The sequence below is a fragment of the Delphinapterus leucas genome, chromosome 1 (genome assembly GCF_059928025.1).
Source record: "Delphinapterus leucas isolate spDelLeu-1000000601 "Yukka" chromosome 1, BTC_Dleu_Yukka2, whole genome shotgun sequence".
Taxonomy (NCBI): Eukaryota; Metazoa; Chordata; class Mammalia; order Artiodactyla; family Monodontidae; genus Delphinapterus; species Delphinapterus leucas.
The window spans coordinates 94,589,061-94,613,662 of record NC_143129.1 but is presented as its reverse complement, the minus strand read 5'-3'; the positions used below and the strand labels follow the sequence as shown (position 1 = coordinate 94,613,662).

Genomic DNA, 24,602 nt, shown 5'->3' with positions numbered 1-24,602 from the left:
TCATCTCAATAGATGCAGAGAAAGCTTTTGACAAAATTCAACACCCATTTATGACAAAAACCCTCCAGAAAGTAGGCATAGAGGGAACTTTCTTCAACATAATAAAGACCATATATGACAAATCCAGAGCCAACATCGTCCTCAATGGTGAAAAACTGAAACCATTTCCACTAAGATCAGGAACAAGACAAGGTTGCCCACTCTCACCACTATTATTCAACATAGCTTTGGAAGTCCTAGCCACAGCAATCGGAGAAGAAAAAGACATAAAAGGAATTCAAATTGGAAAAGAAGAAGTAAAGCTGTCACTGTTTGCAGATGACATGATACTATACATAGAGAATCCTAAAGATGCTACTAGAAAAATACTAGAGCTAATCAATGAATTTGGTAAACTAGCAGGATACAAAATTAATGCACAGAAATCTCTTGCATTCCTATACACTAATGATGCAAAATATGAAAGTGAAATTAAGAAAACACTCCCATTTACCATTGCAACAAAAAGAATAAAATATCTAGGAATAAACCTACCTAAGGAGACAAAAGACATGTATGTAGAAAATTATAAGACACTGATGAAAGAAATTAAAGATGATACAAATAGATGGAGAGATATACCATGTTCTTGGATTGGAAGAATCAACATTGTGAAAATGACTCTACTACCCAAAGCAATCTACAGATTCAATGCAATCCCTATCAAACTACCACTGGCATTTTTCACAGAACTAGAACAAAAAATTGCACAATTTGTATGGAAACACAAAAGACCCCGAATAGCCAAAGCACTCTTGAGAAAGAAAAACGGAGCTGGAGGAATCAGGCTCCCTTACTTCAGACTACACTACAAAGCTACAATAATCAAGACAGTATCATACTGGCAAAAAAACCCCAGAAATATAGATCAATGGAACAGGATAGAAAGCCCGGAGATAAACCCACGCACATATGGTCACCTTATCTTTGATAAAGGAGGCAAGAATATACAGTGGAGAAAAGACAGCCTCTTCAATAAGTGGTGCTGGAAAAACTGGACAGCTACATGTAAAAGAATGAAATTAGAACATTCCCTAACACCAAACACAAAAATAAACTCAAAATGGATTAAAGACCTAAATGTAAGTCCAGACACCATCAAACTCTTAGAGGAAAACATAGGCAGAACACTCTATGACATAAATCACAGCAAGATCCTTTTTGACCCACCTCCTAGAGAAATGGAAATAAAAACAAAAATAAACAAATGGGACCTAATGAAACTTAAAGCTTTTGTACAGCAAAGGAAACGATAAACAAGACCAAAAGACAACCCTCAGAATAGGAGAAAATATTTGCAAATGAAGCAACTGACAAAGGATTAATCTCCAAAACATACAAGCAACTCATGCAGCTCAATATCAAAAGAACAAACAACCCAACCCCAAAATGGGCAGAAGACCTAAACAGACATTTCTCCAAAGAAGATATAAAGATTGCCAAGAAACACATGAATGACTGCTCAACATCATTAATCATTAGAGAAATGCAAATCAAAACTACAATGAGATATCATCTCACACCAGTCAGAATGGCCATCATCAAAAAATCTAGAAACAATAAATGCTGGAGAGGGTGTGGAGAAAAGGGAACACTCTTGCACTGCTGGTGGGAATGTGAATTGGTACAGCCACTATGGAGAACAGTATGGAAGTTCCTTAAAAAACTACAAATAGAACTACCAAATGACCCAGCAATCCCACTACTGGGCATATACCCTGAGAAAACCATAATTCAAAAAGAGTCATGTACCAAAATGTTCATTGCAGCTCTATTTACAATTGCCAGGACATGGAAGCAACCTAAGTGTCCATCGACAGATGAATGGATAAAGAAGATGTGGCACATATATACAATGGAATATTACTCAGCCATAAAAAGGAACGAAACTGAATTATTTGTAGTGAGGTCGATGGACCTAGAGACTGTCATTCAGAGTGAAGGAAGTCAGAAAGAGAAAAACAAATACCGTATGCTAACATATATATGGAATCTAAAAAAAAAAAAAAATGGTCAGAAGAACCTAGGGGCAAGACAGGAATAAAGATGCAGACCTACTAGAGAATGGACTTGAGGATATGGGGAGAGGGAAGGGTAAGCTGGGACAAAGTGAGAGAGTGGCATGGACATATATACACTACCAAATGTAAAATAGATACCTAGTGGGAAGCAGCCACATAGCACAAGGAGATCAGTTCAGTGCTTTGTGACCACCTAGAGGGGTGGCATAGGGAGGGTGGGAGGGAGGGAGATGCAAGAGGGAAGAGATATAAGGACATACGTATATGTATAACTGATTCACTTTGTTATAAAGCAGAAACTGACACACCATTGTAAAGCAATTATACTCTAATAAAGATGTTAAAAAAATAAAAAATGATTGTAGTTGACAATTGCATAACTCTCTGAATATATGAAAAATCAATAAATTTTACACATTAAAAAAAATGCAGGTTTTAAAGAAGAAAGGTTCTGTTCTCAACTTATCCATCGCTCCTCAGCATTATATGGTGGGTTTTTCTTTTCTTTTCTTTTTTTAATTTTATTGAAGTATAGTTGATTTACAATGTTGTGTTTAATTTCTGCTGTACAGCAAAGTGACTCAGTTATACATACTGGGTTGGTCAAAAAGTTAGTTTGGGTTTTTCCTTAACATCTTATGGAAAAAACCCAAATGAAGTTTTTGGCCAACCCAATATACCTATTCTTTTCCATTATGGTTTATCACAGGATGTTGAATATAATTCCCTGAACGATACAGTAGAACCCTGTTGTTTATCCATTCTATATACAATACTTTGCATCTGCTAATCCCCAAATCCCAATCCTTCCCTCACACACATACACCCCACCACCGGGAACCACAAGTCTGTTCTCTGTATCTGTGAGTCTGTTTTTGTTTTGTACTTACGTTCATTTGTGTCCTATTTTAGATTCCACATATAAGTAATATCGTATGGTATTTGTCTTTCTCTTTCTGACTTACTTCTCTCAGTATGATAATCTCTAGGTCCATCCATGCCATTGCAAATGGCATTACAGTATTTCATTATTTTTTATGGCTGAGTAATATTCCATTGTGTACATACATCTTTATCTATTCACCTGTCGATGGACATTTAGGCTGTTTCTATGTCTTGGCTATTGTAAATAGCACCGCCATAAACATAGGAGTGCATGTATCTTTCAGAATTATAGTTTTGTCTGTGTATGTCCAGGAGTGGGATTGCTGGACCATATGGCAAAGTCTATTTTTAGTTTTCTGAGGAATCTCCATACTGTTTTCCATAGTGGCTGCACCAATTTACATTCCCACATTGTGGGTGTTTCTTTTTGATAGCCACAAGAGAGGGACTACACCAATGCAAAAGATCTGAAAGACAGCTGAAATCCCATTTTTCCATGTAAAACCAACCACTCTAGTTCCTAATTATCAGAGCTCGAATAACCTCTTCTTAGGTATTATTCTCACAGCACTTACTGATGTTGCTTGTACTATAACTATTTACATATTTGGCTACCTCTCAAATCATGTTGGGAATTCTTAGATGGCAAACAGTATGATCTGGTATTTCCTGTCAGGCCTAGCACAAGGTCTTATAGATAGTAAGTTCTCCACGAACATCTCCGTAAAAGTGTATTCCCAAACCCCTGCTACCAAAATTGATCTGTGTGTAATCTCCCCTCTACCGTGATTACCACCATTTCAGTAAATACTAGCTAAGTAGGTTTCTTCCTATGCCCTTACTGCCAGCCACAACATTGTTAAACACTAGTATGTGTTCTTGGGTATTCACACATACAATAGTGACCTTACTCCTCTCCTTCACTGTAGTTACCATCAATTCCATATAGTCAAAAATTGATAAACACATCAAAGTGTTTAGAGGCAACGGCCAGGAGTAGACTATACAGAAGAGAAATTCAAATATTTGAGTATGAAGAAATAAAAGTCTGTCCACTAAGATTTAAGCAGGGCTGACAGAGGTGGGAGCAGTTGGGAGCAATAGCAAGGTATGGTAGAGGGAGCTGTGCAGGCAGAACAAACACGAAGATATAGGCAAGTATTTTGAAAAAGTTCAAAGGGTAACACAAATAAAATATATTAATTTCACCAACTAGTAAAGTGCTACGTATACGGTAGATGCTATTAAGTACTTGTTAAATAAGAATTTCAAGATCAGGATAAACACAGTTACAGTGGGAATAAAAGGAAAATAAAAATAGAGAAAAGGAAATGTGTGTGAAAAGAAAAAGTACTTCTTGAAATACCCAAAGAAAGCTGAGACGAGGCCACAGGATCACTCACTCAAAGGTTTCCCAGGGCAGCCTGGTTCTTACTTTCTTTTACCCCACAAGAGTCAGATCTATTCTTGGGAGAAACTAAACCCAAAAGATTCCACGGTATGTTGTGTTCATTCTGGAATGAAAATATATGGTGCTTCTCTGCTGCCTTTCTGAGCATCACAATGTACACATTCCTGGTCCTAAGCAAAAGCAAATGATACTCCTTGGCGATGGGATAAATGGAAGGGGGGGTTATGTTCTACCTATGTAATGGTCAATTGGCTAGTTGGCTGCCTCCATATTCTTTTCTAGGATTTCATTTGTTTTGGTCCTTTGTAAGTAAAACTTGGAACTCTTTCTGCCTATCATACTATTATTAGATAAAGAATCCAAAACCGCATTTTCCTGCATTAACCTATTTTATTCTCCCCATTATCACTTTGGTCCTTCTATTTAAGGGAGCCTTTTCTTTTCCAGAATGGCATAAAGTTTTTTGAACAGTTGTACTGTGTGATACAAATAAAAACAAATTGTAAAAAGAAAAAAAAAATGAGGAAGGTTTCCAACGGTACATACAGCTGAACATAATCAACTAATAAGTTATGGTTCAACTGCTCTAATCAAGGCAAAGTTAGATGAATAAAAGAAATAAGAGCAGAGGACAAAACTCTGGATAGAAAGAACTGAAAGGCAGAATAAGCCCTTTAGGAAGAGAAAACCCCAAACCTCCAACACAATATTTCCAATGAATATCCTACAATATTAAAATACTAAACATACAAATAAAACATTTAGGAGTTGAGGAGTCCAGCCAATAGAAGGTAAAGTGTCTACTTCAAGCATTGTTACAAAAAAGATGTTATGTATTAGCTGTATACATGACAAATGAAATGGAGAAGGTGGCAGAGAGCTGAAGCCTGTTTAATTTCTGGTAAACAATAGTTGTGCTGCTCCAATGTAGTATGCTTAAGAGGCAGATTATTTAGCACAAAGAGAACACGATCTGGCCACTACATATTGCTAAGCAGTCAGTCAAATGCAGGATCTAGAAGCAGGTCAAAATCAAGGGAAACCACGTAAATATACTGTTTGTGTGATTAGCAATCCAAAACCAGCATCTAGAGGGGCCACAGAGTAAATACAGCAATTCAGATTACATAATCATACCCTATTGTAGAAAGCTCAGAAACCAAGAACTTTAAGATTAGCTATGTCAAATGTCAGCGTGAGTCTATCAGGAACAGATGAGCATGAAACTTGCCCCATCTAGTGAGAGGTTTATTAATCCCCTAGCACAGTCACTGGCACAGGAATAGATAAGACAGATCAATGGAACAAAACAAAGTCCAAGACTGGACAAAGTTTCTTTTAGTGTATGATAAAGCAAGCATTTCAAATCAGTGGTAAAAGAGTTTTGGAAAAGCCAGCTATTTGGGAAAAATAAAAAGCTGGATTCCTAACTCCCTTCCTACCCCCCCACCCCGACTCCGCATTAAATTCCACATATGACAAAGATTTAAATACAGAAAGTTAAACCATAAAAATCCTAGAAGTATGAGTGAATATTTTTATAATCTTAGAAATGAGAAGACCATTACAAAAAATGATACAAAACCCAGAACCCTTAATATAGCAATTACTTTGACTATTAGAAAAAAAATTAATGGCAAAATACTGAACATAAAGTTAAAGAAAACTGGAAAAAATTATTTGCAACACAATAAAGCGTTAATACAGAGTTTTCAAATCAATAAGAAAAAGACAAAGATCTCAAAAGAAAATAGGCAGGGACTTCCCTGGTGGCGGAGTGGTTAAGAATCCGCCTGCCAATGCAGGGGACATGGCTCCGAGCCCTGGTCCGGGAAGATCCCACATTCCGCAGAGCAACTAAGCCCGTGCGCCACAACTACTGAGCCCACGTGTCACAACTACGTGCTCTAGGGCCCGCGTGCTGCAACTACTGAGCCTTGTACTGCAACTACTGAAGCCAGCACCTACAGCCCATGCTCGCAACATGAGAAGCCACTGCAATGAGAAGCCTGCGCGCTGCAATGAAGCGTAGCTCCCGTGCGCAGCAACTAAGACCCAGCGCAGCCAAAAATAAATAAAATTTAAAAGAAAAGAAAATAGGCAAAGGACACAAACAAGTAATTCACAAAAGGACACAGAAATGACCAATAATGTTTGAAAAGCTATTCAATCTCACTAGTAATCAAAAGAAAATCAAAGAAAAATAATGTGATAACATTTTCTACCTGTTGGAGGCGCTTGCCAAAATGTATCCAGTGAGGGGTGGAGACCAGAGCACCTGTGTGCACTGTGGGTGGGAATATATAAACTGCTGTAACTTTTCTGGAGAGCTATTTGGTGATGTGAATCAGAACTGAAAATGTCCACACCACATGGCCCAAGCAATCCCACTCAGGAATTTATTATCAGGGGATAATTACACATCTTTACAAAATACGTTATACACCTGAAGGTTTACTGCATCCTGCAGGCCATCTACTGTGTTAAACATCTTACACACATCATCATTTAATCCACATAACAACCCCATATTACTATACCTGTATATTCTAGACAAGAACTGAAGCTTTGTTAAATGCGTTATGTTATGCAATGAAACAATATACCAGGTGCTAATGAAAATGTTTCAGGTATTTACTGACATTGAAAGATATTCATAACATGTTGAGTAAAAAGCAGGTTTACAGAATAGCATGTAAAATCGTGTGTGTGTGCGTTTATGGTTAAAAACATTCTTCCAAATATTAACAGCAACCATCTCTAAGTGGCAGAATTTATGGTGGTGTTTCTTCTTTATAGTTTTTCCATGGTGACTGCATTACTCCCCACCCCATCATCTGTTGAATAGTGATTTCTAGTGTCCCAGGTGGCACTGATAGCCATATACTGACCTCTGGTAGGGGAGCTCTGGGCAGCAGGGAGTCACTGACTGGCATTTATAGCCAAATTGGTTTTCAGGGACCCATTACGTTAGAAAGTAGGTGACAGCTTGTACTACCTTCTCTGAAATACAACCATCTTGACAGAGGATAATGCAAGACTCATCCACACATTTAATGCCCACCATTTAAAGCCTGAGGTCCACACATTTTAGAGACCATGAATTAACAAAAATGTCCATTTCTGTGGTCATTTGGCTAATCCCTAGTTCCATCTGGAAAAGAGAAAGGCCATAAAACACAACATTCTTTACGGAAATAACTTTGTCTTCACATCTAATCAAACAAGAAGTCTAATTAAATTACTGTTACTATAGCTGGGAGAACTTAAAGTTGGTCCCGAGAGTCACCGTAGCTTGGAAAAAAATTCTGGTAATGAGAAACCTCTGCCTATCTTTAGTTACACACCTGATCAAAAGTAAAACACTGAAAGAATTAACACCAGCACAACTGAGCCTGGATCAGTTTCACATGGTGCGCCCCAGTTTAAAAGCCACTTGCAGATGACCTGACAGTCTGGCCATCAGGAGCAACCTCTCTGGCAAGTAAACAGAGAGTGAATTCAATGATGCCATCCTTCACACATGTTCCTTCTTTCAACAAATACATCTGCTTGCCTACCATGTGCTGGACCCTCTTTGGGGCACTGCAGACACAGCAGTGATAACACATACTCTGTGCTCAGGGAGCTTATACTCTATGAACACACTTCTTAACAGAAGTCTAAGAATGAAGACGAAACATGCTAGATATTCAACCTACAGAAGACAACCTGTCATTGTGAAAAATAAAACTGCAAAAGGGTGTTAAAGCCTGGTCTAGTAACTAACTGGTTGGGAAAGTGGGCACAAATCATTTTCTCTCTTGGGAATCTACTTCCTCAGGAGTAAAACTGAATTATGCTCCTTCACTCACTGGAATAATAAGAATCAAATGAAATAACAAGGCACTGGTGATCCCATAAAGGCTGGGAATTTAAGATTTAGGCTTCCAAACCCCAAACAGGGAACACAGGGATAGACAGGACACAGTGATGGTGTAAGAGAGGTTTTGGGACAAGACCTGGGCAAAGCTCTTGCGGGCAGGAATAAAATCTTAACAGAATACAGTTCCGTTAAATAAGGCACTGCTAGGACCATAAAACACGAGCCAAAAATAAGATCACAAATGTTCCAGTCCTCCCAGAGACTATCCTTAGAAATAAAAAGGCTAAACATAAAACAGTATACAAGTTTGCAAACCTATTCAATTATTCAGAGTTTTCTGTGAGGCAGGATGGTACAGAGGAGAGCACTGGGCTAATACCTGGTCAATGTGAATTTCATTTCCGGCTCTGCCAACAGCTCTGTGAACTTGGGCAGTAAAACCTAACTTCACCACCAAGGCGAGGAAGCTGGAATGACAACATTTCCAGTACCTATAAGCTTTAAAATTCTATGACTCATCAATAATTTCACACCTCAGTTTGCTTTTCCACTGCTCTGCCTTCATTTGGGAAAAAAACAAAAAAAAAAATCAGCCCCTTGCTCCACAATACTCTAGTGTCAACAGGAAAGGGCAACAGCAACTCCATTATCTAGAAACCTCAACAACCTGGACATTCACTGAAAGGAAGCAAGGGAGAGAGACCTCTGATGACAGTGTCCATGCAATAAAACCCTATGCACCTGACCACTAAGAGAAACCTGCAGACCGTCGCTCTAAATCAATCTGCTAAACCTGTTAGATTGCCTAAAATTAGAAATCTTTTTCTCAGTTTACAGAAGCATCTTACAGAAGTAAAATTTCTTAGCTTACAGAAGTTAAATTTGGGCAACACTGTATCTAGAGACAGGGACAGCAGCAAGAAGGAACAGGATATTGCAAGGGGACTATCATTTCTGCAGGAAAAAAAGAGTAAACTTCAACAGGCAGACAATGGCACTAAGCTTATAAATCTGGGCCATTCAAAATGGGAGAAAATAGCCCCACAAATCTCAACAGACCTTGAGGGCATTAATGCCATACCACTTTAAAATAATGTGAGTCGTGGTACAGCATAATTTAATCTCCTTAATGATCCAAGGTCATATTGTTGACAAAGAAGGCAGAGACGTATGTATTTTAGAAAGATGTCCATTAAAAATAACAAAAACAACAAACTTTGGCATTCAAAAGGGTAGGCTTAAATGCCTACCCTAGGCTTAGTTTTCGAAAAACTCATCTTCATGGGATAATTCATTTCTAATCATGCCTAATAAATGAGTTAAATTTCAAACTGTTAGCATTTAATTTTTACATCTTAATCTCATTTCAAAGAAAAGAAAGTGATGAAAGGATATGCGCCAGTGGCCAGCTGACTGGACCATAAAAGCTCACCGGTCCCCACTGGGTGTGGGGACCAGCCCGGCCTCCCTCTGCTACAGCCACACTGGCCTTCTTCCAGACCTCTGGGTGCACCATGCTCCTTCTAGCCCCAGGCCTGTGAACATGATTTTCTCTCTGTCTGGGACACTCCTACAGGAAAAATTCTATTCATCTTCCAGTACCAGTTTAAGTACTTTCTCAGCAAGCGCTTCTTAGTGCCCCAGGCTAAAAGGACCTCTGTCAATTATTCTCCTGTAGTTGCTTTTTTCCTTCTTGGTACTTATTGTATTTGTAATTACATATGTGTTTAATGTCCATTTTCTCTACTGGTCCATAAAGGCAGGGATCTTGTCTGTTATGTTCCAAATCAGTTTCCAGTACCCAGTACAAGGCCCAACACATAGTAGGTGCTCAATAAAAAGTTGTTGAATAATAATAATATTGACCTTTACTGAGCACTCATGATATATAAAGCACCATTGCTACTTTACAGATGAAGAAGGAGGGTCAGAGAGGTTAAATAATTCTCCCAAAGTTACACAGCTGGTAAGTGGCAGAGCAAGGATTCAAGCTCCTGTCTGTCTGACTCCAGACTATACATTTAATGACTACACTTTCTCCAGCACTATGTGAGGCAAAAGGGTGAAGTTAAGGGGTCATGCTTGTACTACCTTTAAGGTGTTTATAATCTGGACAATACCAATTGAATAAATGAAAGTGAATACAAAATAGAATACTACAGTAAAGTGCTGGATTACATGGCATTGTTAAATGTTGTAGGCGAGAACAGAAAAAAAACAAGCAGAGCTAGAAAGGCATTCAGACAGGAGGAATGCCATGAAAAAATGGAGAAGCAACAGAGCACATGGCAAGCTAAAGAGACTGGTGATAAGGTAACTTCAACTAGAGCATTGATAACGTAGGCCAGGAAATGGTGAGATACTACCTTAAAGGTATACGTGCATTATAAAAAAGAATCCATTAACATTCTGGTCTGCCCTGCTCTCAAGCTAAGTTCTTGAGGAGTACCTATCACATCTCACTAATATTTCTTAAAACGTTACAGAGGTCAATAGAGTACAAAGCTAATAGTGACTGCTCAGTTAATGAACCAGGGTGAAACAGGCAAAGTGCTATTTTAGAGCTGTCAACTTAAAACCGCATATTTAAAGCTTAATGAATGAGAAGAGAAATAGTTATTGAATTATAAGTAGCCTTATTTTTTTTAATTGCAAGTTCTTTAACACTATAAGTAAATAACTATATATACTTGAAACTATTATAACCAGATGACCAGGTATCTGATGATGGTGGGGTTATTTTCTCCTCCATCTCCCATAGCTTCAAGAAAGATACTTTGAATAGATGGTCTCTCCCTCACCATACCCAATTTTTTTTTAACTCCAAGTCCAAGCACATAACTAGTACATAATTCTTAATACATATTTGGTTCCTGTGAGTACCCATACTAATTCTCCTGGAATATTTCAGCTATGGAAAAAAATTTTAAGTGCATACACAAATACCTGAGCATCTAACTGGTAATGCATTAGAAGCTTTGTGTAGATAATCATTATAAAAAACATCCAATAAAGGATGAATACACACCAAATTCTACACTGTCTCATTTAATCTTCACAAAGACCCTAAGGGGTACGTATTAGTATATCCATTTTATAGATGAAAAAACTAAGGTTCACTAAGGGTCATCTGTCCCTGGTTACCACTGAAGTTTGAATCCAGGTCTAACCTGTGATCACATTCCTTCCTAACCACGGCCTCAAAGAACTCCAATTAATACCACTTGTTAGTATCACTCATATTAACCAGTTAAAATTTTGATGTAATCATGAAGGTTAAAAAAAAAAAAAAGGAACACATATGCTTCTTACATTTCTGCCAATCTTGACTCACTCTCATTCTTGCCACCTCCGCCCAAGCCTGTCACCCAACCCTGCCAAGTGATAAAACCGAATACATTTATGCCTCATCTGTCTCCTTTTATGCACATGTTCCTCTGGAGTTGGTATTTATCAGGCTCATTTGGCTGACAATTGGACTCTATGGACACAGTAATATATCAACAGGCTTATTAAGAAATGACATGGGGCTTCCTTGGTGGCGCAGTGGTTAAGAATCCGCCTGCCAATGCAGGGGACACGGGTTCGAGCCCTGGTCCGGGAAGATCCCACATGCCGCAGAGCAACTAAGCCATGCGCCACAACTACTGAGCCTGTGCTCTAAAGCCTGTGAGCAACAACTACTGAGCCCATGTGCCACAACTACTGAAGCCCGCACACCTAGAGCCCGTGCTCTGCAACAAGAGAAGCCACTGCAATGAGAAGCCCGCACACCGCAGCGAAGAGTAGGCCCCGCTCGCTGCAACTAGAGAAAGCCCACGCACAGCAACGAAGTCCCAGTGCAGCCAAAAATAAATAAAATAAATTTAAAAAATATAGAAATGACATAAATCCTACATATGTGGTAGGATTCAAGGTTTTCAAAACATTCTCTCTTTGAAGCCTTATGATAATACTTCATTTTACATGATGGGGAGCTGAGGCTTAGAAAGGCTAATTGAGCTCTGTTGAGGGAACTATGACCTCAAGGAGCAGAGAGGAATTCACAACTACATGACTTACAACTGGGGTCTATAACCCTGCTTTATTCCTAAAGCAAATGCATTGACTTAAAATATCTCTATGAAACACTTCCAAATGCAGCACCATGTTGGGACATAAGTGTTCTACGCCCAGCTCTTGGCCTGTAAGCAAGTCATTTAGCCTTCTTGGTAAGAGATCTGACCAGTTAATCAGCTTAACAATCTATGATTCAAACTGTTAAGCACATTATCAGCAAGAGTTCAATCTTACCCTTGTTCACAAATGTTCAGAAAAATCTGTTCACGGTCACTGTCTTATAGCTCCTGGGTTCCTCATGCCTGGGCTCACAACCTCCTTCAATAAGGTCCAGGAGTCCTGGATTGTTTCCTGGAACCTTGAGCACTTCAAGTATAAAAGATGGTCGGCCCTGCCCTCTATTCTGCTCTCCTGTTGGACAGAGCACAGTAACAGTCAACGTCCAAAAGGATAACTCTTCTTGGCTCCCCATTTCCACCTCTGGTTTATCCAGCTCTAGCCTCATGTCAACCACTACCTGTTAAAACACTTTCTCCAGTAAGTCCTAATGGCAGACTCCCTCCCCATACCTCCCCTCTTTTCCCATCCCCCACAAAGAGCTGTCATTTTTTTTTTTTTTTTTTTTGCGGTACGCGGGCCTCTCACTGCTGTGGCCTCTCCCGTTGCGGAGCACAGGCTCCGGACGTGCAGGCTCAGTGGCCATGGCCCACGGGCCCAGCCGCTCCACGGCATGTGGGATCCTCCCGGACCAGGGCATGAACCCATGTCCCCTGCATCGGCAGGAAGAGCTATCTTTTTTTACTTCTCTGTATGTTTTCCTGGAAACCTTGGTCTTTCATACTTCTCATCAACTACTTCTCCCCAACAGAAAGTCCCCACTGATCATCCCCTGAGCATGTCTTGGACTTCCCTACCTCCATGCCTTTACAGGTCTCCCTAAGAATTCCCTCCACACTTTGATTCTCTCTTCATCCATGAGGCCTTCCCAGACCACTGCACTGCAGTGGTCATGCCTTCTTCAAAAACTCTTCCAAACTCTCAGCAAGCCATCTCTGAACAGCTAAATACTTAAGATGACATCAATGCGAATGTTTTGGGTTTTTTTTGCGGTACGCGGGCCTCTCACTGTTGTGGCCTCTCCCGTTGCGGAGCACAGGCTCCGGACGTGCAGGCTCAGCGGCCACGGCTCACGGGCCCAGCCGCTCCGCGGCATGTGGGATCTTCCCGGACCGGGGCACGAACCTGTGTACCCTGCATCGGCAGGCGGACTCTCAACCACTGCGCCACCAGGGAAGCCCAATGCGGATGTTTTGAATGTTTAACTTTTCTTACGTACAGGCCAGAACTCCAGAAGTGTTTGAGTGAAAGATATCTGCACAATACATTTAACAAAACATTCTGATAAAACTTCTCACTTGACCCTCCAAATAATCCTAAAACTGATTCTCCAGTTTTAAAAAAAATAATAAATAAAGGTCAGAGAAGTTAAGTGATTGTCTATGATCATACCATGCAACTATGAAACAGCAGAGCCAGGATTCAAATCTGAGTATTAAGAAGTCTTTTTTGAACTTTTCATATAGCATATTTATGATGTGAAACTCTTTGACAAAGAGCAGGTACCAGATAAACATTTGATCTGAACTATCCTGTCTGGGAAGTACTAACGTCAGTTAAAATTTTCCTTCCCAGTTCAATTTCTCTTGGTACTTCACGGTGATCTTACTGTTGAATCAGATTTGCAAACAGGCTCAACTACAATATTAGAACTTAGCTTTTTAGAACATACAGGAAAAAAAAAGAGCAAAACTCTTAACAAAAGCAAACATAAGAGAGATACTACTCATAAGCCCTAGAAGGAAAAAACCATACATTTTCTTCTGATGAAAATAAATCAAGCCAATTAATCACATGTAAGTTTCTAACTTGCACAGGGCTGAGTATTTAATGGGAAGCTGACCATCTATTTTCAAGCACACAGGCAGCCAAGACAAAAAGAAAAAATAAAAGCCCCAGTTTTGGCAGAGTGCTGTAGGGAAGGAAAAGAAAAAACAAATTTACTGCTAGATATCTATTTGGTTTGCTTTTGGAATATCCAAGCTAGTAGCTTTGATTTGCATTAGATTTTTTTCAGCCAACAAGGAACAATAAAGTATTTCCCAAAAATAAAGTCAAATGTCTTTCACAATTATATGAAAAAAGAAATACTCCTGTTATCTTTAAGAACACTCATATTTCACTGAAGCAAGCTCTGGAGGTGGTAACAAATTACCCCCAGATGTGAAATCCAGGCTATGTTCAAGTTCAACTGGGAAACGGAACAGCCACAATTTGCTTCTAAACTTGGAAACAACCAGTAAACATTTGTGATCACAACCTTTGGCCTCCTCTTCTTCCATATTAATCACAGAGTTCTTTAGACATTTTAAATCTAGTCCAAAACTTCTCATGCTATAGATGAGGAGTTGAGGGCCAGATACTGAAATGCAAACCAGAAAATAAATTACATTCACAGAAAACTTTCTCAGGAAAACACCACAGGCTCTGAATGGAAGATTTTGTTTTTGTTGTGGTTTCCTGAGACTGGGGTTGAGGACAGAGGAGGAAAAAATAGCCCCAATCTTAAAAAACAAAACAAACAAAACAAAACAAAAAACACATGTCCAGCATTCACCTAACAACCTCTAAAGGTATGAAGCGTCTATCATGAAGATTCATTCAACTCAGATAGCTCAAAGCCACATATTACTAACCCAACTTTGACTGCAGTCACTATTACAGTGTCAGTAAAAAAAACCCTGCCTAGAACAGACTGAAATTGACCAGTTTGTTCCTCAAGCCCCATTACTCCTCAAAACCACCTACTTACAGATCAGTGAGGCCACGTAGACAGTGGGAAGAACAAGTTTTCACCAAGCGTTTAAATAGAAGAGTACAAGATGCAACAGAAACACTGGTTAGAAAAAAATAAAAAGGTAACTGAGGGCTTCCCTGGTGGCGTAGTGGTTGAGAGTCCGCCTGCCGATGCAGGGGACACAGGTTCGTGCCCCGGTCCGGGAAGATCCCACATGCTGCGGAGCGGCTGGGCCCGTGAGCCATGGCCGCTGAGCCTGCGCGTCCGGAGCCTGTGCCCAGCAACGGGAGAGGCCACAACAGTGAGAGGCCCGCGTACCGCAAAAAAAAAAAAAAAAAAGGTAACTGAAAATTTTTTAGGAATTTACAAATGCAGTAGCCTTTTTTGGAGCCATTGCCACACAGCCCTCTGCTAGAAAAGCTGCCTTTTTTTTTTTTTTTTTTTTTTTTTGCGGTACGCGGGCCTCTCACTGTTGTGGCCTCTCCCGTTGCTGGGCACAGGCTCCGGACGCGCAGGCTCAGCGGCCATGGCTCACGGGCCCAGCCGCTCCGCAGCATGTGGGATCTTCCCGGACCGGGGCACGAACCCGTGTCCCCTGCATCAACCACTGCGCCACCAGGGAAGCCCGAAAAGCTGCATTTTTAATTACATGTCAAATTTGATATCTGGTCTACCTTAACATTAGCTTCTAATCATATAAAACATCTGCACTTCGTTTCGTTTCTCCAGTCTCAAAGCACAGTTCACTTTCTGTAAAGACAGCTTGAAGGGTAGGAAGGAAGAAGAGGAAATGTGACTCTCCTGATCTGACCACTGCCCTCAAGCACTGCCCTTTCTGTGAGGATCACATGAGTAACAAGCCAACTAGGACAAAGTTGGGGGGCATGGTTTCTGCGGTCACCCACTGAGAACCCAACGTTTATTGGCAAGAGTTGATTTGAAATTGGCAGAGTGCAAAAGAAGCTAATAGCCTATGTGAACCTAACACAAAATATCAGATCAAAACAGCAGGATAAGGAGCCTATTATTATTATCATTAGAGAAAGAAAATAGTCATTAGAAATTGACCAGGAGACTCATCATAGTGATTTTTAATTTTCTAATTAAAAATCACTATGCGCAGAACCAAAAATTTGAGTCAGCAGAGAACTTACCTAATTGTTTCCCTGCATTCCCTTTGAGCCACTTGTCCTACCTGGCTAGCTCTCTACCCTCACCTCAACCAAACCTCAGATGACAACTAACCTTTCCCCAGATAAATATACTTCATCAACTTTGCTGATACTTCTAACTGAAATCCCCAATACAGAATTCATTTTAACATCCCGTAGGGGTTAAAAGTCTGATGAATATACTGTATGGGCGCAGAGTCCTCATGAGGATTTTGCTCATTCTACTCAACCAGGACCAGGAAGGAGATCCTACAGAATTCCTATTCCTTGACCCCAGCACGAATGGATGAAACAGGACTCAAGAAAGATTAACTAGAGGGTGACGGTGGGAGTGGCGGGGAAGGCAGTATGAAGAGAGGGTGGGTACTGGGATAAATGAGGCAGTTAGAAAGTTCCGGGGCAGTTAAATGCACTGACCTTCAGATTTCCGGGTGTGACAAAGATCCACAACAGGCTAAGAGCGGCAGCTCCCTGAAGCCTCCAACAGGCACATTCAGTCCTGTCAGCCTGGACTCAGCCCTGCCAGCACCAGCAAACAAATACACGCATTCTTCTCAGAGCTGACACCCCATACAACACAACCTCACTACAGGGCCTGTTTATATAAGAAACCAGATGCTTTGATGTTGGGGTAGAAGTTGGGAAGTTATGTGTAAAGAAGTAGTTAATGACAGGAACAGAAGGAGGACAGAGAATGAACAACATTCCTGGCTTTACTAATCGTAAGTTTTAAAAGTTTTAAGGAAATTGTCAAATAGTCTGAACTCAGGAATGAGAAGTAAGGCAGTTTTGTCAGCCACCACCATAACTCTGACCAAGGCATTTCATCTGTTTCTTTAAGACAGAGCTTCATGCCTAACCTCAAAGGGGTGCTTATAGGAGGAATGTTTGGAAGCAATCCAACTTAGCAACCAACATTAATAAAATCTAGGCTTGCTCAACTTCTCTCATGCACAAAGGTTATACATGTCATGAACATTCCAAGCACTTAAAGGAAAGAATCAGTTAACAGTGTGGCATGAAAAGAGTTTGGGGTTAAAGGCAAAAGGAAGGTTATTCATTAGTCTAAGAAAAAATCATTTATAAATACGCACACACACATATTTGCTGGATTTCATGAGTGAAGAGACTGAGTTATATAGGTCATTAGGGCACAGGTCTCCTAAAACCAGAAGGCTATAAAAGCACTATCACGCTTTAGTTCTACTTTGCTTTCTTAAGATTAGTTAAACACCAACATATTCTCACAAAGCCAAATAAGCCATAGAAACAGGTCTAGGAGATTTGCTAAAACTTTCTGAGGCTTTTCGTTCTCCAGTCTGAATTATCTCTTCTTTGTATCTTGGCACCCCCAGTATCTAGCACATCTTGGACTTTTGGAGGACATTCATGTACACTGACTACATAAAGCAATGTGGCTTGACATGAACAGCAAGTTATAACAAATAAGAGAACAACGAACTTTTCATTTTTCTTGGGAATTGAATCCTGTCATCTTATGAAAAACTACTCTAAATGGCACTTTCCCAGCTGTACAAAAGTATACAATATTTCTAATAAAAAGTTGTTCTGTTATGCCTACACTTTTATTTCACACTGTTTATAAAGGCTCCCCCAACACCAGATCTCTTCAGCAGAGGTCAGGATGATTTATTATGACTTCTAAAACTATAGAATTGAAAAGCAGAACAGGCCACTAGATAACAGTTCTTGGTTAAGGGGGTGCACCACTAAGAACTGCTTTATTCAACCATTTCTAAGGTGAAGATTATTAACAGTGGTTCCACTTTTACCACATACACATGCTACAAAAAGGATGGGATCTCTGAAGAAACCATGGATGATTAAGAAATGCAAAAACAGTTCGTTTAAATGAGCTCAATGAAAGAAGACAAAAAAATAAGTTTAAAAAGTCACTGGAAACAATAACTAAATAAAATAAAAGAAAAAGAGGAAAGATTTTTTTATTAACATGTGGACTTCAAAGAATGAGGTTTCAGATCTGCTCGTGAGTAGATCTGGCCTAAGAACCCCCTGAGCCAGTTTTTCAACCTCTTGCTTTAGAAATCAATATATTGCAAATGACATATAAATTCAAACCAACCAGGGAAGATTCTGACTAAAGGAATAAATCCAGTAGCCCCAGGTCCTAAAGGTAGGTCAATCAGCAAGAGAAGAATCCAAATATGGAGTAAGAATGCTGTGTCTGGCTGGCTCAAGGAAGGAAGTGCTCCTGTTATAAATTAGGCACTGGTGTTGTAAAGCCTTTCTCAACTCTCCACCGTGAGATGGAAGTCTACACATTTTTTCCCCCTCATCAAACGGGAAGACTTCCCAGTTCTCATTCTGCCCTATCTGCACCCAACCCATCCCACACGTCAGCACTAGCTTGGCCACCTTTATGCAGCTGCTGCTCGGACTGCGTTTAGCAAGAGCTCTCCCTGACTGCTTATGCTTTGACTGCAATTGCCCTAGGTCCCCAGATCAGAGAATTCTGCACAGGTAACAAGTAGAGTCCAGGCAGAGGGAGAAAGATCAAGGGAAGACTGAGATTCGGCTGATACAGAATGTGGTTCAACGAGGACAAGTGCAGTTAGCCACTCACCTCTGTCCCCATGTGCAACTCTCTTTGGATGAGGAAGAGATATGAGAGAAAATGCATTAAATTGAAAATACATTATGCAACAATTAAACCGGCAGTTCTAGAAAAAACACGAGGAAGATGCCCGAGCTGATCTAGAGCAAGTAGCCAGGACACTGCCAACAACTGGCTTTGTCAACACGGTAGTGTGCAGAGGTTGGGTTGCTTGTCCCCAGAAACAGAACTGCCACAATTTTTAAAGTGTCCGACTAGGACCTAGCTCAAAGCAGAGTATCTGCAATGTGTTTCTTAACCATTGCAAACCTTGTTACAACAGGATCTAGACATCCTGGTCAGAGTCCAATGCCATGATAGAAGGTCAAGTTGAAGGCGTAAGAGAGATCACATATACGCTGTCACCCCATTGCCAAGCTTGTTCCTTTAACTACTAAAACACACACAGGAACCTAATCATTGCTTTGGGATTTCTGAACACCCACCTACCCACCCTGAAAGTACTGACCCCGCGAGGACACACGTTTGTTTCTGTTTAGCCCCAACTTCTCCAACCACTCCAGCTTCCTGTTGGGGTATAGCGTTGCTAGATCCGAATTATTTATACAGACGGAAAACAACAACGCTCGAGAGATTCTGACAACTTAAAAAAAAAAAAAAAAGAATGCCGTGAAAGTCTAAGCCGGCTTCCCCTGTGACGAAACACAGCTGCCCGGGCTGCGGCGTCCGGGGACCGCTCTCCGGGCCCGAGTCGGCCCGCCCGCCCGCCGTAGTTTCGGGGCCGCGGCCCAGGTGGCGCGGGCGCCGCGCGGCGGGCGAGCGGCCGGGGTCTCCTCCGCTGGGACGCGAGGCGCGCGGACAGAGAAAGAGGAGCCGGGTGCGCGGGCCGGCCGCCAGGGGCCCGCGGGTGGCACCTCGTAGTCCGGGCGGTGCCCGGGCCCGGCGCCCGCTCACCTGGTGCGTGTTGTTGGCCAGCCTGCCGACGAAGTCCCGGACCCCGCCGCAGTCCTCATCCTCGTCGAGCGCGCTGCGGCGCCAACGGCCGCCGCGGGGAGCCGGGCCCCCAGGCGCGGCCGCGCGCAGCCCCCAGCTCACCCCGACGGGGCCGGACCAGCGCGACAGCGGCGCAGCGGGCGGTGGCGGCGCGTCCAGCCGGTCCTGGCCGAGGGTCGCCGGCGGCAGCAGCTGGAGGAGGAGGAGGAGGCTGAGACTGTGGGGCCAGCGCGAGAGGTCGCCAGCAGCTCCCCGGAGCCGCTCCATCGCCGCCGAATGCCTACGCTGCCGACACCTGCCGTCCGGCGCGCCCGCCCACCCCCGCCGGCGCCGCGCCACACCCCCGAGCCCGAGCCCGGCGTTCCTTGGATACGCGCAGCCGGGCCTCTCCGCCCCCATAGGCTGGCCGCCTGTCCTTCTTCCCCGGCCCACTGCTCATTGGCTCGCGTCGCCTCCGGCTTCGGGGGTCCTGGAGTAGGATGCCAAGTTGCGGGACTGATTGGCTGGAACGTGGCAGAGACGGCTGAGGTCATCCCCCTCTCGCCGGCGTATCCAAGGCCGGGCTTCTAGAGTTAGCGTAGGAGCTTCCCTCCTTCACAAGAACGCCCCCGCTTCGTGGCGACCCGACCCCTCGTTGCTCCCTCTGGCACCCTCAAGTTGGGGCTGGGTTGGTCCCCTCTTCTCCCCCAGAGACACCCCTAAAATTCCTTGGGTTGTGGCAGCGCCTGGAAAATCTCCTCGGGGAAACCCTGAGTTTGCTCAGTGGGAAAACGGGGCTCCGTCATGAACCGGTGCTTCTGGTTTTTAACCCCCGCACGCTGCAGCGCCCATTGTCTGCTGAAGCAGCCGCCTTGCTGACACAAGGTGAAGGAGAACTGTGTGGGCTAAGTCTCATGGAGACAGACATCAGAACATCCGTGACTCACGCAAACCTGGAGAAAGTCTCTCCTCTCTCACCTTATGCAGGGGGTTAAGCCAAAGAAGGAGTTGCTTATTGATTTTCCTGGAGTTAGAAAGTAGCTTAGGCATTAGGGGCAGGTAAAAGGGGGCAAGAGAATTGCCCCCTTTTATGAAATTGGCTCAGTGCCGACTTTAGAGATGATCATTGCATAGATGCATATTTATCAGGGTGCCTTAACCCTGCAGTGAGCGCACTGCACAAGTTTGGTTTTCGATATATAATATCCCCTAAATTAACATCCCGCCTCCAATAAATAAAACAAAACCCCTACGCTGTTCCCTTTATCGCAGAAACTACACTCATAACTTTATTCTGGAACATGCAGTGCAGGTAAAACCAGTTCTGGATGTTCTCTTTATTGGCTCCATCTCTTCAGAATGCCAGTTGTTCAGAAGAAAAGGGAACAAATAGAAAGACACAAAGTATACAACACGTTACACCCAAATAAAGAAAGCAACTAAAAATTACTTTTAAAAAAATTACTTTTAACTATTAACTGCAGGTAAACCCGAATGAGAATATATTTATTGTAGAGGAAAATGAATGGTGCAGTGCACCGAACCCAAGGTTTACATTAAAATCCTCTAGTCACATTAATTTGCAAACGAAAATTTACAAATTTACATTTTGCCAGAACAACCATAGTAAGACATGACAAGTGAAAAATATTTTTGAATGGCATCTGAGCAGGATGGTAAAATCACTAAAATAGTATTCCAAGTTCTCAGCTACTGAACTGACGACATAAAGCTCCATGAAAACTGGTGAACAATTTGTTCCTTTCCATTAACTACAATGTGTCAGATAATTTTTGTAAGAGATTATTTTTTAATCTGTGCCAACTGTGGAGTAGATCACAAGACAGTCAGTTCCAGTAGCATGTGATTAGCCGGGGAGAGAAAAGGGGCTATACAGGAATATTTCTTTGTTTGGGTGACACAAAGATGAATGGTCTATTGTCTTACTGTCCGAAAAGAAAAAAGCCAACTCAACAGTGCCATCTCCTGGAGAAATTACTAAATACACTTTTAAACTCTTAAATTGTTGGAATTACCTGTACCTTCATTTTTTAATATATTGCTTTTAGTTATTATTGTATGTTTACAGAATATGTTTCCTTCTTCAAACTGTATCAGCTTCTGGGGACATGGTACCTTGAATATGGAACTGAGAAAATGTTTGAGTGAATGATTTTAGTATTTCACTTTTGTCAATGACACTGGCACCAAATACAAAAGTTGCACTGTCAGATATCCTTTGTGAAATACCACACCTAAGATCTTACCTTACTTGCAGAACTAAAATATGTAAATTTATCTTATTACTAAAAACCATACATTTCTCCAAGATAAATTCTGTGGCAGAAAGATGAATTGAAAGCAGTTACGTATCACAAAACCATTGCTTTTGCTAATAAGATTATTTCTGATTCTATTTAAATGGACACAAAAAGAAACTTCGTAGGAAAATTTAAAACTCTGCAGAAAACCAAAGTCCATCTCTTTCAAGAATTCTATAATTGGAATTATAGAAGGTATGAAATTTTTTGTTTCACCAGTACAGTGTAAGCTAAAGCTAAGAGCTACTTTATTCCTTGGTATATGTTTTTTCCCTACATAATACACATGATTCAGAGACACAACTTCACCTTGCCCTAAAGCAGCATGTTTAGTCCATTTCTGCATTAATCTACATTGAGTTAAATGGGGTATTTATTGCCTAGTTCTCCCCACTAGAAGCTTCATGGGAGCACAGACCATACCTAGACCACAGCTCTATCCCCAATGCCTAATACATTACTTGGCATATAGTACATAGGTACTCAAATTTGTCAAATCTGAACAAATATTAGTTGAGATAGGATTTTTCAATGGCATTTTCTATTAGGATTTGATAAGAGGTGAACACGAGGGAAACTAATCTCATGATCACGTTATATTTAATAACAGGGTTAAAATCACTAGGACAGTCTCAAGAACATTGGTGACAATATAACTTTAGTTCCCTACCTTATGTGCGTGTCTAGAGCAAAATTCTGTTTTCCCAAATGTTTCCCATCATTGCAGTTTCCAAATGTATATAAGCACATGTTTTTTGCTGGAAATTTGGTATAAATTTAATATGAATTCAGCCTATTCAAATAATCAGAATTTGAAACCATAGAGTACAACTTCCTACAAATGTTAATGAAGACAATACACAATCAATTCTGCATTATTCACACGTGGATTAGCCATGTTGTGGATAGTACATTTCAAATCTCAATGAGATTTCCCTATTACTCAGTAGGTATCTAGGCTTCTCATGCCTGGCATTGTAAAACCAAGAGTTGATGATTTAAAACCTGAGTTCAAGTCTCAACAGCTTAATTTTCTGAGTCCATGGTCACACAGCCTTACATTCTTCATCTGTTAAGTATAAGTAACAATATCTACTTCATGTGGCCATTCCTTTTAATAGATATTTATTGGAGTATAATTGCTTCACAATACCGTTAGTTGCTGTTGCACAACAAATCAGCCATATGCATACACGTCCCCACATCCCCTCCCTCTTGAGCCGCCCTCCCACCCTCCCTACCCCACCCCTCTAGGTGGTCACAAAGCACCGAGCTGATCTCCCTGTGCTATGCTGCTGCTTCCCACCAGCCAACTATTTTACATTCGGTAGTGTATATATATCGATGCTACTCTCACTTTGCCCCAGCTTCACCATCCCACCCGTCAAGTCCATTCTCTATGCCTACCTCTTTACTCCTGCCCTGCAACTAGGTTCATCAGTACCATTTTTTTTAGATTCCATATATATGCGTTAGCATATGGTATTTGTTTTTCTCTTTCTGACTTACTTCACTCTGTATGACAGACTCTAGGTCCATCCACCTCACTACAAATAACTCAATTTCATTTCTTTTTATGGCTGAGTAATATTCCATTGTGTATATATGCCACATCTTCTTTATCCATTCATCTGTTGATGGATACTTAGGTTGCTTCCACGTCCTGGCTATTGTAAATAGTGCTGCAATGAATATTGTGGTACATGTCTCTTTCTGAATTATGGTTTTCTCAGGGTATATGCCCAGTAGTGGGATTGCTGGGTCCATATGGCCATTTTTGAGGCTCCAATAGATTGATTCTTTAAATCATCTCAACCAGTCATATGCTGGCAGCTCTAACGGGGGAAGTTCATAGTATATTCCAAAGTCTAATGTAAACTACTTCTGAATTACCCAGTTCTCTCTTACTGATTTGTAATTGATTGCCAGTGAGGCCAAGATCATGAATTTGATTCTTTTATATCCTTGACTTCATAAAAAAAACATAAAAAAAAGAAAATCTCATTCCAAATTGTCTCTTAAGGCACAAGAAATAGCACAACATTGTAGCTGGCTTATTCCAACCCATCAGTTTTGGGGAGGGCCTCAAAATATGTTCTTTTGATGGTCAATTAGTAGCATCTCCTTCATATAAGGAAAACAGCAAAAAATTATTTACTCAAGAAAAACTACAGAACTGAAGTTTACAGTGGTATTAGTACCTATAACACATGAGGAGGAGTTGGACTAGTTGGGAGTTCATCTGTCAACACCAAGGAATTCATAATATAGTTGATTCTGTTGTACAGAGCCACTAAAACAATTTTAGGATACTGACAGGATAGGGATGTTAATACCACTATCCTTTCTGCCCCCAACACAAGTATTTTATATACAAGACTGCTTTAGAAGAGAATAGTCTATTAAC

The 24,602-nt window shown here is 41.2% G+C and overlaps 1 protein-coding gene across 4 annotated transcripts in view; it reads right to left on the bottom strand.

Moving 5' to 3' along the window:
* SORT1 (sortilin 1) overlaps positions 1-20,662 on the bottom strand; it is a 74,436-nt gene extending 53,774 nt beyond the window's left edge. For 2 of the 4 annotated variants that reach the window (XM_022584152.3, XM_022584153.3), the window contains exon 1: positions 19,857-20,662. In XM_022584152.3, the coding sequence (XP_022439860.2) occupies positions 19,857-20,294 (438 nt within the window). In that variant the 5' untranslated portion in view covers positions 20,295-20,662. The remainder of the gene's footprint in view (positions 1-19,856) is intronic. The other 2 variants (XM_022584155.3, XM_022584154.3) reach the window with 2 other exon arrangements.
* Between the last annotated feature and the right edge of the window lie 3,940 nt (positions 20,663-24,602).